This window comes from Cyprinodon variegatus, unplaced genomic scaffold (genome assembly GCF_000732505.1).
Source record: "Cyprinodon variegatus isolate N-32 unplaced genomic scaffold, C_variegatus-1.0 Scaffold469, whole genome shotgun sequence".
Lineage (NCBI taxonomy): Eukaryota > Metazoa > Chordata > Actinopteri > Cyprinodontiformes > Cyprinodontidae > Cyprinodon > Cyprinodon variegatus.
The window spans coordinates 374,833-389,710 of NW_015150922.1; the positions used below are offsets into that span (position 1 = coordinate 374,833).

At 38.6% G+C, this 14,878-nt stretch overlaps 1 protein-coding gene across 2 annotated transcripts in view; it reads right to left on the reverse strand.

Moving 5' to 3' along the window:
• Nucleotides 1–14,706, reverse strand: part of LOC107094199 (trichohyalin-like) — a 38,940-nt gene extending 24,234 nt beyond the window's left edge. Inside the window, exons 1-2 of one of the 2 annotated variants that reach the window (XM_015389686.1) lie at nucleotides 14,047–14,706; nucleotides 952–1,140 (exon numbers count right to left, since the gene is read on the reverse strand). In XM_015389686.1, the coding sequence (XP_015245172.1) occupies nucleotides 952–1,140; nucleotides 14,047–14,196 (339 nt within the window). In that variant the 5' untranslated portion in view covers nucleotides 14,197–14,706. The remainder of the gene's footprint in view (nucleotides 1–951; nucleotides 1,141–14,046) is intronic. The other variant, XM_015389685.1, reaches the window with a different exon arrangement.
• Between the last annotated feature and the right edge of the window lie 172 nt (nucleotides 14,707–14,878).

Below are 14,878 nucleotides of genomic sequence, written 5' to 3' on the forward strand. Positions count from 1 at the left end.
CACAGGTTGCAGCACCTCAGCAGAGTCATCTGGGAAGTCTCTGAAGTTTGCACCATCATTGGCCAAAAATCTGCGTAAAAAAGTGGATCACCTGGTCCACTGGTGCAGTCAGAAGCACCCAGAGTTTAAAGTGCCCAAGATAGTAGAGATGTAGAGTAGTAGACTAGAAGAATAGTAGACTCCCTGTGAGGACCTCTCTCAAGGCCTTCCCCAAACTATCCTCACAGTGCCTGCTGTGGATCCACAACGGCAGTGATTCACAAGAGTCGGATTGTGTGTTGCAAAAAAAAACCAAGTCAACTATTTTACACCTTAATTGCAATAACACTGTTATTTTAATCTTCCTTTGCATTAATCATAACCAGTTACGTGTTTGAATAAAGTGTCTCATTGTGTTCATGCCCTTGAAAACTCTTTAGTCCATAGCCCTTTGCTGTGGGACTCTATTGTTGCATGGAAAAATGCTCAATTCCTGCAGACATACATGGATCTACATGCTAGTTGCAAGTCTTTCTTCCCTTCTATATGCTGGCAAACCAAATGTAAGCCATCTAAAGGGCTGGAGCGAGGAAATGTGTTGCTTACTCTGGTTAAATACAAGTTACAAGACTAAAAAAATAAAAAAATAGACTGTCTTTGCCATTTGGAAAATACAATTTTTCAAAGTGTGATTTATTGCAAATATATTTATTTTTTCACCTCCATGTAGGACTGTTGTTCAGACAAATGCCCATCAGAGACTTTACTTCCTGGAGCAGTTAAAAAAACAAAAAAACTCTTCCACAGGAGCAGCTGGTAATCTTTCATACAGTCATTAGAAGTCTGTTCTATGTGCAGACCCATTTTAGCAAAAAGTAACTGTTGTTGGACAAATCATGGGAAAGTCATTCCACCACACACTTATGAAGTTTGGAAAAAAGATGGGAGAATAAAAATGACAGCATGACACACCTGAGCTCCAACTCGCTGCTGCTCATCCAAAGACTCCTGAAGCTCAAGGAGGCGTGTCCTTAATACCGAACCCTCCCCTTCGTGGCACGTCTCCATCAGTATACGGTGCAGCTCATCGTGGTGGGCGTGGCTTAAGGTCTGCAGGGCTGCTTCCTGCTCCTCGTTCCTCATGTTCAGAGAGTAAATCACCTGGAAAGAGTCAGAAAAAAACAACACAAGAACAATTAAACAACATAGACATATTTATACTAGGTTAGTTTAACAGCAATTAAGGGCAGGGATGGTCATGTATCAAAGATGTGGAAATATGTGGAACCTGGTATCGCTGAGCCCTGAGCAGGTCTGTAAGGGTAGCTATAGCCTAGTGCTCTGTGATAGCGCTTAAAAATAAAATCTTGATTTGTTTATACCAAATCTGGTTAATTGAATTTTTTCCTTCCTGGAGAAATATTTTTTTCTAAACTTGCTTTTATTTCAATCATCCCTTCTGAGATTTGACTTGAATCCAAAGTGCAACTCAGTCCAAGCTTTAAAACACTCTTGTCAGACGGTTGGTAGACGCAGACAATATAAACACTTTAAAACAGAGCACACAAAATGTTTTCAGTTAGAAGCGTTACATAATGAGCTTATCTGTTTTCAACGTAGATCTAGGAACAAAAGAAACAAACTAATGTCAGACTGCGTTGTTGAAAAATTTCCAATTTTCAAAAGTTTAAATTGTTTTAAACAGCTAATTTGATTTAGATATAATCAATTTATCGCACAGCCTTGGTACACATCTTTAAGAAAAGTCACCTAATTTCCTTCTCATTATTGAAATTTTGGAATGACTTCCATCTGCATATCACGGAGCCGTCCTCCTTGACCATCTTAAATCTATTTCAAGACTAATGTTGGTTGGTTGATTTTATGTTTTCTATGATGAATGGTGTTTGGTCCTGTGGCTTTAGTGCTATATAAATAAAGTTGGATTAGATTGGAAAATTACAATTACATGGCAGTTTTGGAAGCATTAATTTAACTCCCAGGAGTTAAAGTCAACACTTTTACAGTGTCAATACTGATCCCCAAAAGATCAAGTAAAATAAAAATGTTGAAAATGACACTGTGACAGAGTTGTATATCACTTTTATTAGTTGCAATACAACACTTATTAGACTGCATTTATCTAACACTTGTGTTTGGTCACAAAGCTGGGATTCAGACCAACAACTCTTTGGTTGCCAGGGAAACTTTTGCATCCTACACCACAAAGTGAGGTTGGGAATCTGGTAGAGACTCTGTTAAATATTGATTTTATATTTAACACTTAATAGAGTTGCTTGGATTTAACGTTGTAGATTAACACCAACTCTTTGGAGGGACCGAATTAGACTAAACTATTGTCGAATTGGCACTGTACTTTCAACATGCAACACAAACACTGGAAATGTAATAGATTTGATTTTGCTGTGAACTTTAGCATGTTAGCCCTCAGTTCTAAGAGCTGGTGAACTCGATCTATTTTTCTAAGAACACAGAAATACAATGGTTATAACCTCCATGTCAGCATAAAGGTAGGCTGGTGGTTTGGATCCTGCTGTGAATGCAGCTTTAGGCCTTCTTGTGAGACTTGAGCTGATTTAGTATTTTTCAAAGCCCTTGAACAGCTCACTTTTTGATCAGTCCCGCACACCTATGACGAGCCTTCTCTCCCAATATTAAAGCAGTGCTACAATTATGAAGTTTTCATCAATTAGTGGTGGAGGAAATTAGAGAATTCGAGTGCTAAATTCAATAGCACCAATGATTTCTTAAAACAATTCCACTAGCGTTGAACGATTTTGCCAAAAGTCAAAATTGAGATTATCGTTAACAAAAACTGGCACTTTCATTTACAGTAAGCACAAAAATGTAGATGTTTCACTTAAGGGTTTAGCTTTTTTCATGGCCTTGAAAGCTTGCTTTTCCAGAGTCCTCTGTTGCAAGCCTTTACAACAACAATTGTTCGGATAAGTTCTTACTTCTACACTAATGCATGGATCTGTGTGCTAGCTGCAACTCTCTCTTCTCATCTGTGTGGCAGCAAACCCCCTTTCAGTGTCTAGAGGGAGAAATTTAGTGTCTTGCTCATGTCAAATGTAACATGACTAAAATTAAATGCTTCTGCAATTTGAAAATTTATTTTTTCTAAATTGCGATTATATTGCAAATGCTATTAATTTCCCTGTTTTAAACTCACCAATGGCTTTTGCCTTATAAGATGCTGTGTATAAAATACTTTGCTCTTCAACACCAGATGGAAGACTCACGCGTCAAACTCAAGGCCTGTGGACCAAATCCTGAGGCTATGACAATTTATGGGCCTCATGAGTCTAAAATGGCATTATCATGTCATCAGACAGACACTTAGATTACATAATACCAAATAGCTAAACTAAGTCATTCAGAGTTTGAAAATGATAAAATGTGTTTATGTCAGATACTACTATTTTTCAAATAATGTATCTTAATGTCTTTACAAATATATAGGTTCATCCATTCACACTTTCTTAGCAGCTCCAAACGATTTACTGCAACAAATGCTTCCTATTACCAGTACATAGCCCACAAACATAGATTATGAGATCAATGATTTTACTGGGGATCTTTAGAAAATAATAGACAGAATATTTTTATATTTCTCTTCAGAGGAAAACCAATAATAAAATAAGACAACTCAACATGGTTTAAGCAGTTTCCTTGACAAACTGCCTGTATCCATTACTGACCTTGCCAGCCAGTACAGTTCAAGTTTACTTTGCATGCCTACATACTTATGCTGTCTCTCTCTCTTCCCTTAATAGAGTATCCATAGTGAATGAAATATGCACTATTTTTCCCTATGATTCACTTTAACCTCTACGCAATGCCACCAGTGTCATCGTGTTCTCCCGGTGACCCTTACGTCTCACTTACCCACTCATAGAGGTGTGTGTGTGGACACATGGGTGTACGCAAGAGATACATGGGCTCATATTTTATCCAGACGCCTCTCTGTCTGCAGTGCACAGCTTGTGCAGCACTGCCAGACATTCTCCTGACTGTGTGGAAGAGTGGCATGTTTCCACGCTCTCTTGCACACACACAATCCCGTTTCCTCAACAGAGTCAAAAGCAATTATAATAATGTAATTTTCCTGTTATATGGTGGTTTTATCACTCAGGCGGCTGCAGAGCATGTTGACTTATCTTTCTGTTGCTTTATTTGTGTCAAACTGTAGCTAAAAAATCATGCCTGTTGACACTCAGGAATAAAAGTAGGAACCCTCTCAAGGGGCAGGACATGGTCATCCTCACAGGATTAGATAAAGATAAACGCAATAATATTTATAATAAAAAGTTTTAAAAATGAAAGTTTGACAAAAGGTTTTACTAAAAAAAAAATGTTTTCTCTTAATTAATATGTTGCTTAAATGGTCTGGAGTCTTCTGGGAGGGCTCCATTTTCTAAATATTCCTAATCCTGCTGCAGGGACTCTTTCTAATTGCGCCCCAAAAGGATCAGCTAGGTTACCCACTGATGCAGCCGCAGGGGTCACAGCTCTAAAAACCACTCAACCACTTGTTTAGCAGCAAACACTGAGGATCACTGCATGTATTACATTTTCAAAAACGCCTTTCTCGCATCGCAGTTAAGTTGCTTGAAAACCAGATTTCCCACAGTGTCTACAGACATATTGACAGCAGTCTGTTAACTACACGCATACATTTCTTTTTAAGTTGTAATCATAGATCACAGCAGTAAACACCTCTTATTAACATATAAGGTTTTTACAATGTTAAACGTTAAAACTAGGGCTGCAACTAATGATTATTTGCAAATCGATAAATTGGTCGATTTTTTTTTTGATTAATCGACTAATAATCGAATAGCCAAAGGTTTCTTAAAGAAGACTATTTACAACAGTACACCAGGTAAAACTAAAACTTTTCCACATGAGGAATTCTGGATGGAGCATATTGGCAGACAAAAACATTTATCTCAAATGAAAAATGTGTATATATGTTTTTTTTTACAATTTTAATATAATTACTGCTCTAAGTGGAACCCATTTAGAGCAGTAATTATATCAGCTAAATGCACGTTTTAGAGTCGCTTTAGTTGTCAATTATTTCAATAATCGATTTATCAGGATTAATCAGATTGTTTCAGACCTAGTTAAAACCATAATTAAACATTTTCAAAAATGTCCATGTTTAACGCTCTTTATTAACTAAAAAAATATATTTTAAGATTAGATGATAACAGCTAGAAAGCTGACTGGGCTGTAAAAGCTTTACGTGTGTAAAGCTGATCTACTAACTATTGTAAACATAGATGTTATTATTATGATTTTTAGCTTTAACTCCATAGCTTCAAACCTTCATTCCTTTTAAAGAAAATAAAGACGGTAAGACAGAAAGTTGCAGGAATTAGGTGGCGTTCTATAAGTGACAAGGCATCCTGTTCTCACCATGTCTGGACAAAGGAGGAAGGGGTGAACCATTGAAGTCCTTTATCTCAACTTAAACATCTTGACCTGATTAAAATATCCCTAAAGCAGAATGTGCAATATTGTGATAAAAAAGGAGATATTTTGCCACATTTCTAAAAGGTTTAGATGACACAGACACAGGAAATGATCCTAAAAACACATATCTCTATTGCTCCTGGTGGAGCATGGTGGTAAAATAATCATGGTCAGGGTTCCTGTTCTTAAGTCAGAATCATTTTTGGGCTGTTTTTGTTGCAGAGATGAAAATATGAATAACTTATAATTTAAAACTTTATTATGATTTGACCCAAAATTTGAATGTTTCTGGGGAGAAACTGGAGTTTTACTTTTCAAGCATAAATTTTAATAAACAAAGAATGGCTTACTGAGGAAATCTTCAGAATTTTATAAGGAAATCTGGAGGGATGCGCATATAAATCAGAGTGGGAAAATATTGTCGCCTCAAAGGTTGGGATGTAAGTAGACTCTTTCAAAATAAGTCAACAGGTATTTTTTGCAAGTATTAGTTTCATTTTGCACACTTCAAACCAGTTTACTCCATAATTTCTGTTTGTTTTACAGTCCAATATAATTGTTTGTTAAGTTTAATTAAATTGGATAAATACTGCATTAAAAGTACATTGGCTTTTTCCTAGCCGTGTGACGTCTTTTGAGAACCACTTTAAATATTAAAATGTGAGGCTATTAGGAAATCCGCTTTCCTGTCACAGAATTTCACTCTCTTTGGTTTCCTAACCTCTATTCGTGTGCTACATTTATCTTTATTTGTTTTATTTTCCAACAATTCTTTTGTATCATGAATGATTAGCTTGGTATCATTGTGTTAATGTATTTCCCAATTTTAGACTGAGTTTCGTTGCTATTTTTAATTGCCAAAAATGATGAATTTGCAGCTGGGAGTAACATTGTGAGCAAGATGTCCTCTAGGTAGATATAAATTGCTCCCTGCTTGGTATGAAGAGGCTCTGCTTTGTATATTTAGGAGGGTTTTTTTTTTTTTTTGTCACCCAACGTAGGTTTTTTTTTCCTTTCATAAACATTTGTCATGCTAAAGGATCCGTGACATGCCCTGTAGGCTTTAATCCAGCCTTTAGAACATCCACAGCTGGAAAGATTTGCAACTACGTTCAATGTCTTCAGATTAGGATTATTTCTTCTTTTTAAAAGAAAACCTCCCCATACCTGCCTCATCTTTTAACATGACAAATGTTTTTTTTTTTTTCAACAAATGTCTTGTCTTGAGTGTTTTTCTTTTCAAGGCACATACTGCGGTACAAAAGTAGCTAATTACCCAGATCTCTGGAAAGTGATTTCTTTATATCACATATTTAACAGAAATATGTGATATAAATATATTTAGTCATTTTTAGGTCACTTATTTTGTGATATTTAGGTTACTTAATTGTAATTAAATATCAGTATTTAAAATAGAATAGAAAATCTCTTTATTGTCCTACAATGGGGAAATTGTGGAGTTACAGCAGCATTACAGCAAAAGTGGTCACATAAATGTGGACCTCGAACGTGTATAAAAATAACAAAATAAGTAGCATTGTTAAAAATATACAAAATACATTACTGTACAATGTTTTTACAAATATAAATACTGTGCAGTCACCTGCAGAATAAATCATCATTATACAGCTGTGAACATTTTTAAAAGTAGTGGACATGGGAAATAGCAGCAACACCAGAGATCTGCAAAATGTCAGCAGCGTGTTATTTAAGTGACCGAGACAGAAACTGTGCAAGAATCAGAATAAATGCAATAAGTTATTGAGGTTGTTAGGAACAGTAATGTTTATAAAGTCTCACAGATGATGGAGGGAAGGATCTGTGATAACATATGAAAAATAGATAAACAAACTTTTCATATAAATAACATCAAAGTAATAATTAAAATTTCAAACGAGGTGTAAGTTGACAGAAGAAAAGATTACATTTTTTAGTTGTTGTTATTAAGGCAATAGAACTTTATTTATATTGTACATTTAAATATAATGACAATTTTCCATCAGAAGAAACAAAAACATTGATTACAGTGGCATGAATGCAATGCAAATAATTATACGCAAATAAAATTAATAAAAGAAGGATTATATAAAAAAGATGAAAATGATTGATAAATTTAAAAATGCGAAACATGTATGAGGAAAGTTGGACTGAAAATGTAACCAATTGTGTTTAGATAGCACAGTAAAAGCCACCTCTAAACAAATAAGATTTTACTCTCTGTTTAAAGCAATTTAGGAATTTAGCACTATTACAATTTTGTGGGAGTTAATTCCAGTTTAGTGAAGAATACAAACTAAAACCTGCTTTTCCATGTTTGATACTAGTTCTGGGTATATAGAGTAGGCTGGAACTAGAAGACCTGAGAGGTATGGGTCGTTGATCCACTGACAACAAATCAGCAATGGAATTTGGAGCTAAGCAATCAAGTGATTTATAGACCAGCAGAAGTATTTTGAAGTCTATAAGCTGAGATATAGAGAGCCAGTGTAAGGCCTTTAGCACTGAGGTGACCTCTCTTGTTTTAGTGAGGCAGCAGCATTCTGGTCTAACTGAAGCTGTCTCATTATCTTGTCTTATCTGTCTCAGAAATATATACAATTAAACTAAAGAGGAACACATTAGTTAGTTTTTCAATGTCCAGCTGAGAGATGAGTGCTTTAACCCTGGAGATGTTCTTTATGTGATAGAAGGCTGACAAAGGTTCACATCTGAGTTCCTCACTAAGGGCCAGATTTCCAGGTTGATTGCTGGTTTCTAGTTGGATTCACTAAAGCATTGTCCTAACATTGTAAAACTCTCCATTCTGTCCAAAAAAATTGTACTAATTTTTGTTTTGAGACAGCTGAAGAGATTTTAGAACATGTTGATTTCTTTGACTCCTTACGCTCTAATGGGTTCATTAAGATCTGAGTTGGGGGGGGGCATGTAAATGTGGAATTAAAGGGACCCTAAGATGGACCCTTGGGGAATGCCACATGTGATCCATGTTTTCTCTGAGGTAAAGCTCCCTACTGACGCAAAAAATTCCCTGTCCTTCAAGTAGGATTTAAACTAGTTCACTGCTATACTAGAACAGCAGACCTATTTTGGTGCCCTGATAAAATGAAGCGATCAACAGTGTCCAATGCTGCACTGAGGTCCAGTAATACCAACACTCTGGTTCTCCCAGTCTGCATTCATACAGATGTCATTGAACAGCTTGACAAAGCTCTCTGCACTGTGGTGAGAACGGAAGCCTGACTGGAATATGCTGAAGCAGTTGGTTATAGTTAGGAGGGTGTTTAACTGTTGAAACACTGTTTTTTCAATAACCTGGTTGGAGCTAGGCCTGCAGTAGCAGCTTGTCCAAGGAGCCTGTCCTCTCCACCTTTAAAAAATGGGCACATGCACAACCCTGTACCTGCTCCCGAAAGGTAATGCCTATTAAATGTGTGCGAGAGCATGCACAAGCCCTTTTCTACTTGTGCACGCTGTTTGCATCACTCATACAAGCTTAATTTCCAAAAGAAGATTTGCAATTTTTCCCCTATGTCAGACTCACCACCGGAAAGTGAAAATGGGGACGAGCACCTAGGACGGCCTTACGTGAACATATCTCTAGAATGATTGACAATTAGGAAGACCTCCTATTTTGATGATCCACCAGGGAAAAGAACATCCTCAACTTTACATTTAAGGAAAGCTGTGAGTAAAAGATTGAGACAGCAGGATGAATAGCTTAGCAGTGGTGCAATTTCTTCTAAGTTCTGTAGCTTATTTGGTGAAATTTGATTTTTTTTAAGATCGGTTCTGGTTGGAGACTACTTTAGTACTTGGCATGATATTGATCTAAAGACTGACCCTCTAAACTGTTGATTTTTTTCAGTGAAGTTAGCAAATTCATTGCAGGCCCTGGCAGAGTGGAATTCAGATGCTACAGTTACAGGAGTGCTATTTAAATCTCTCGACTGTGGCAAATTAGGCAGGAGCATTGGTAATGTTTATGCTCCGGGCAAGTCAGGTAAGCAGTGGACATGACACTAACACAAATAAGATTAGAAAACTTAAAAGACTCTGTAAAGCTGATTTAATGGGATAATCTAGATATTTTTATGATTTGTAAAAATGTTAAACCTTTTGCATAAATGCTGATATCTGTGCCAGTTTTCACATATCAACATACATAATCTGAAGCATATTTTCTAGGTGTTATTCTGTGAACACTGAGCATGGCAGCCTGGTTAGAGAGTGGCTTTCTCCTACTGTAAATCTACTCTCCAGATTCCCGTATTGATCCTGCCAGTCGATAGTGTTATTCATATAGCCTCACAAGCCAATGCCCTTGCTTATTCACTATAACTTCACAGTCAGCAAGGCGTGGAAAACAAATCTGTCTCCAGTGTGCGGGAGAGCTGAGATGCAGCAGCTGAAGAAGAGGTGATCTGACTAGTAGGTGCACAGAGGAGAGGTTAGTAAGAGAGACAGCAGGACAGACACACACACATCTCCACACATCCCACACAAGGTACTGAGTGTGCTGGATTACAAAGCAGTGAGCTATGTGACAGTAGACACAGGCAATCCAAAGCTAGATTTAAGGCTGCCAGTCAAAAGAGGCCTGTATACATGCACATAAGCTAGTGTTTCAAAAAGTTGCTATTGATCTTCAAGCTATGTCAACTTCCGGAGTTTTTAGTCTATTTTGTCGTGTCATGATCGCAAATTAGTTGGAGAACCTTAATGCACAAACTGCATTAGGAGGACCAAGGGACACAGCAGACGTTTCAGGTTATGCAGTGGCAGTATCATGCTGTGGGGTTGGGTTTTCTTCTGAAGAAAGCACAGAATGTTCAACCCATCAAATGACAATAGAAAGTGTATGACACTGCTGCAAACCTGTCAATGCATGACTTGTACTAAACTGACAGGTCAGATGTGGAAAGAGCAAACAGGAAGAGGGTGATCTGCTAATACATTCAGAATACCTTGGTAAATACTGGCTAAAGATCATCTTAAACTAACACATCCTTTTTTTTTATTATTATTATTTATATATATATTTTTATTATTTTTTTTTTTTCAGGGTTAAAAAAATAAAAAAAATAAACCAACACATCCATAGTTACCCAGGGTGGTAGTGGTGTTCAATTGTTAAGAGGAATTTTCTGAGATTTAGCAAAAGACAAGAGATTTCAGATTATTTATAGGCCACTTGTAACAAATATATATATATATATATCTTTTGCATTTATATATGTATTTATATATAAATGCAAAAGATGAAATATAGAGAGATAACAGACACTATGTACACACCCACGCAACTCATGAGGTATGGAGACTATATACATATATATAATTTATCTATATATATGTATATAAACATGAACAATATGCAGATCTACTGACCAGAAGATGGTGGTCTACAGACTGATAAAATATGATTAAATAATATTCATAAAAGCACAGGGTTTCGGGGTCACATAGGAACATGTTTCACCAGAAAGAGGTAGCTTTGTACATGTATTGTTATTCAGCTGGACTGTAGCAGGGAAAAAGCTATTGAAGAAGCAGGTTGTGTGTGGTGAAACTGTCTGCTCTGCCGCTCTGCTGACAAAGACATATCTGATAAAAGCTGCAGCTGTTCTTGCAAAAAAAAAACCTGGTTGTAAGATGCATTTTATAAAATTCTAGAAAGATGAATCATTTTAACTACTTAGTGTTGGTCTATCAATTCAAGCCTCTAAGAAACATATTGAGGTATTCGGGTGTAACACGACTAAATATTGGAATTGTACAGGGAATTATTATTTTTGCATACTCTGCATGTGGGTGTGGGTGTCCGTTAAAAGTTGAATGAACATTCAGAACAGCTGGCTTGTAATGGTCAGCTGATGCATGCTTCCCACTGCTTTGCTCCACCATGTAAACACACTCCAACTGGTTTATCTTTAGCAGCACCCGTTCAGGCGGGACGAAAATGGAGGGATTGGGGGGCATGGAAGATATTAAACATAAGGGGTGGACAGACAATATGTTGAGCAACATTGTGTGTACTTTTATGTTCCTACACGTATAGAATATTATATACAAAAAGTTACCAGGGCTACTTCTTTACAACTTCCTCTCCACTCGACACCCTGCCCCAAAACACACAAATAAACCATGTGTCACATTGCAGGCATCCCAGGGCTCCCCTGCACCAAATATCGGATTTGATGATTCTTATATTTCAGCTGCTCTCTTGGTTTCAGGTTTGTTCACCGGGGTCATCTGAGCTTAACTGACTTGGTGCATAGCGTGCCTGAAGTTTCAGGGCAGAGAAACAAGACCACCCTGAAGTGGTAAGCGGATGAGAGGTTTGAGGACAGTGCTAGGAAAGGCCTCTAACAAGCCTGGACATAAGTGCTGACCTCCTATATGTGCCATCTTTGCCATGTGCCGCACGCGCACACATCTTTGCTTGTGCGTGTTTGTCCTGCTGGACCGGGGTGCACCCATGAGGAAAAGTACACAGTCATCAGTAATTGTGATCGTTCAACAAGCAGTGGGTCATGCCCTGCCTCTGTAAGCATTATTGTGAAGCACAGAGAGGGAGAATCCTCCAAACATAACAGGGATTAGTGTTTGAGAAGCTGAGCAGATACAGATGAGCCTGCTGTTTCACTTTCAACAGCCCACTGACACATGGAGAAATATACACAACAATAAAGCTACTAGTCAGACATTTTCTGTCAATCATCCTGACTTTAGATTTAGTTTCTTATCCTCAGAACAACATATCCAAAGAGTTTGTTTTCTATTTTTTTTTTTTTTGCAATTTTCTGGGATTCAGAATTCGTCAAAGATCTCTTACAACCGAGAAGCAACTGCAAGGAGCTGTGTTGAGTATGTTTTTCTTATTTTATTCTTCTTTATCTACAAGTTTTTCTAAGCTAGTTCTGCAATATATTTTTATTTTTACTTTCTATGACTGACAAAATATTTCAGGTTTATAGAAAAACACTGTAAAGATTGTTTACCCTAATTTCCTGATCAGGTTAAAATATCTAAGGTTGAACTTCTGTGACTCTTCTGCAACACTTTAATGTATACACTCGCTGACTGGTCTCTGAGGTACTTTTCTAAGCTCTAAGAATCAACCAATCACATGCCAGCATCTAAATGCATTGCATTTAGCATCTTGGACTTTGAATGTAACAGTTGAGGGTGGGCTTACAGCAGCTGAAGAACAGCCATGTGTCAGTTCTGTTAGCTAAAAGAAGGAGTCAAATCAAAGGCTAAAATTCCCGCACACTCACCAAGGAGAATAACGGATTGCAAAAATGTCGTCTCATCCAACGGATCTGAAGTTCAGCTGCAACATTTAGATGGTGGGGTCAGAAAGTGAAGAAAACAACCAACGGTATGAATCTATCTTGCTTTGAATCAGTCGCTCAGGCTGGTAGTTGCAGTATAATGGTGTGGAAGATACTTTCTAGGCTCACTTTTGGCCCCTAATGCCAACACATCAGGAATAATCCTCCACAATCCAACTACATATTGTTGCCTTTTGTATCTCTGCTTCCGTCTCCTTGAACCCCAGTCAGCATCGGCAGATGGCCGCTCACGCTAAGCCTGTTTCTGCTGGAGGTTTCTTCCTGTTAAAAGGTAGTTTTTCCTCTCCACTGTCACTACAAGCATGCTTGGGGTGAGGGATTGAAGAGAGTCAATGAGTAAATGCAATTACCTGGTTTTCCTTAAATAGAAAACTTTGAATCAATTTCACTGTATGATCTGGTGAATTGTAAAGTGCTTTGAGATGATATGCGTTGTGAATTGGTGCTATATAAATAAACTGAATTGAATTGAATTACTAATCCCAATCTAAGCAGTCATCCAACACCTTACCTTCAGGATCTGATGCAACTGTGCTTCACAGCAGGGACCAATCTGGAGCAAGACATTTAATTCTTAAATTATGGAGACCTTAAGGTAAAATGGAAACTACAGTATAATTCTGCGTAGGAAAGTTTGAAGTTATTGGTTGGTGTTTTTTTCCAAATCCATCAGTAGTGGATCATCCACTAATAGTAGATCAACCCAAATAAACCCAAAGAAGGAAAAGCAGTTTGTCCCTTTCTTTGTAATTTATGAAACAATTAGAAGGAAATCCATATCACCTATTGTTTTTTGTGTGTGTGTGTGTGTGTGTTCATTTCTATCAAATGATAACGTGTTTTCACCAGGTATTTTCTTTCCTGTGGTAACTAATGTTGGTAATTGCATCTATTAGGGATTTTTTTTTCTTTTTGTTTTTTAGATGTGAAGGCTGCGGTATAAGTCACACAGCAAGAAGCATGGCGGATATAATCTATAGAATAACTGATCATCAGTCCATGCAGATCTGCAGCCTATTGCTCTCAGTCATGATGCCAGATTACTGTCGGTCACGAAGCCAGTTGCACCAACTATCAGAGTGTTATTGTTACCGCCTTTCATGCTTGGAAAGGTGTGTTTGTATTTCAGTGCAACATCTGAAGGTGTGAGTCAGATGGACATCAGGCGGCGCGCCTGTCTCTGGCTGTCAGCTGCAGATCTTACCTTGGTGAGCTGGGCGATCTTCTTGCACATCTTGCTGTGCAGCTGGTTGTCGTAGAGCTCCTGCTCGATGGTGGCCAACTCTGCCGCAGTCCCGTTCACGGTGGAGCCCGGCCCGGGGGACTGTGCAGCCTTACCGGCGCCTGAAGCCATAGTGAACCCCCCACCACCACCACCTCCCCTCCCTCTCTCTCTCTCTCCCAGGGGAACTTCTCTAGACCGGAGGATTGTCAGAAATGATCCTTCCGCCGCGCGGATGAAAAATCCCACCTAAATCGTGTCAGCTCCCTACTCGTGCATCTCATCCCTCCGCGCGCTGACTCCTCTTGGGCATCTGGAGGAATCCGATCTGCGGGGCTCTCCCGGTGCGCTCCTCTCCTCCTGCTGGCCGCCCGGTGATCGCCGAGGTCACACGCTGGAAGTCCATCGGGGACGCGCGTGCGCCAGCCGAGCCTTCCCTTTTGACAGCAGATCTATATATTTCTCCTTATTCTAATAGGAAGGATGAGGGCGCACAGTCCGACCACCTGTCTGGGGGCCAGGGAGGAGAGGGGCGGGTGTATCTGTGGAACATTACCGGAGACAGCTGCTGGAGAGGCGCACTGCTGCAGTGCTGCCCCGCCCCTGATCGCTGCTCGGAGGGAGGAGGAGGAGGGTCTCCAGGGTGTGTGATCAGTTAGATAAACCAACACAGAGGGTAGGAACAAACAATTGGAGGCAGAGGCGTAGCCAGAACATTTTAATAAGGGTGACCAAGCAATGACCAATGTACACTGAAAGCGGATATTCAATTCAGTTTATTTCTATAGCGCCAATTCAGAACACAACTCATCTC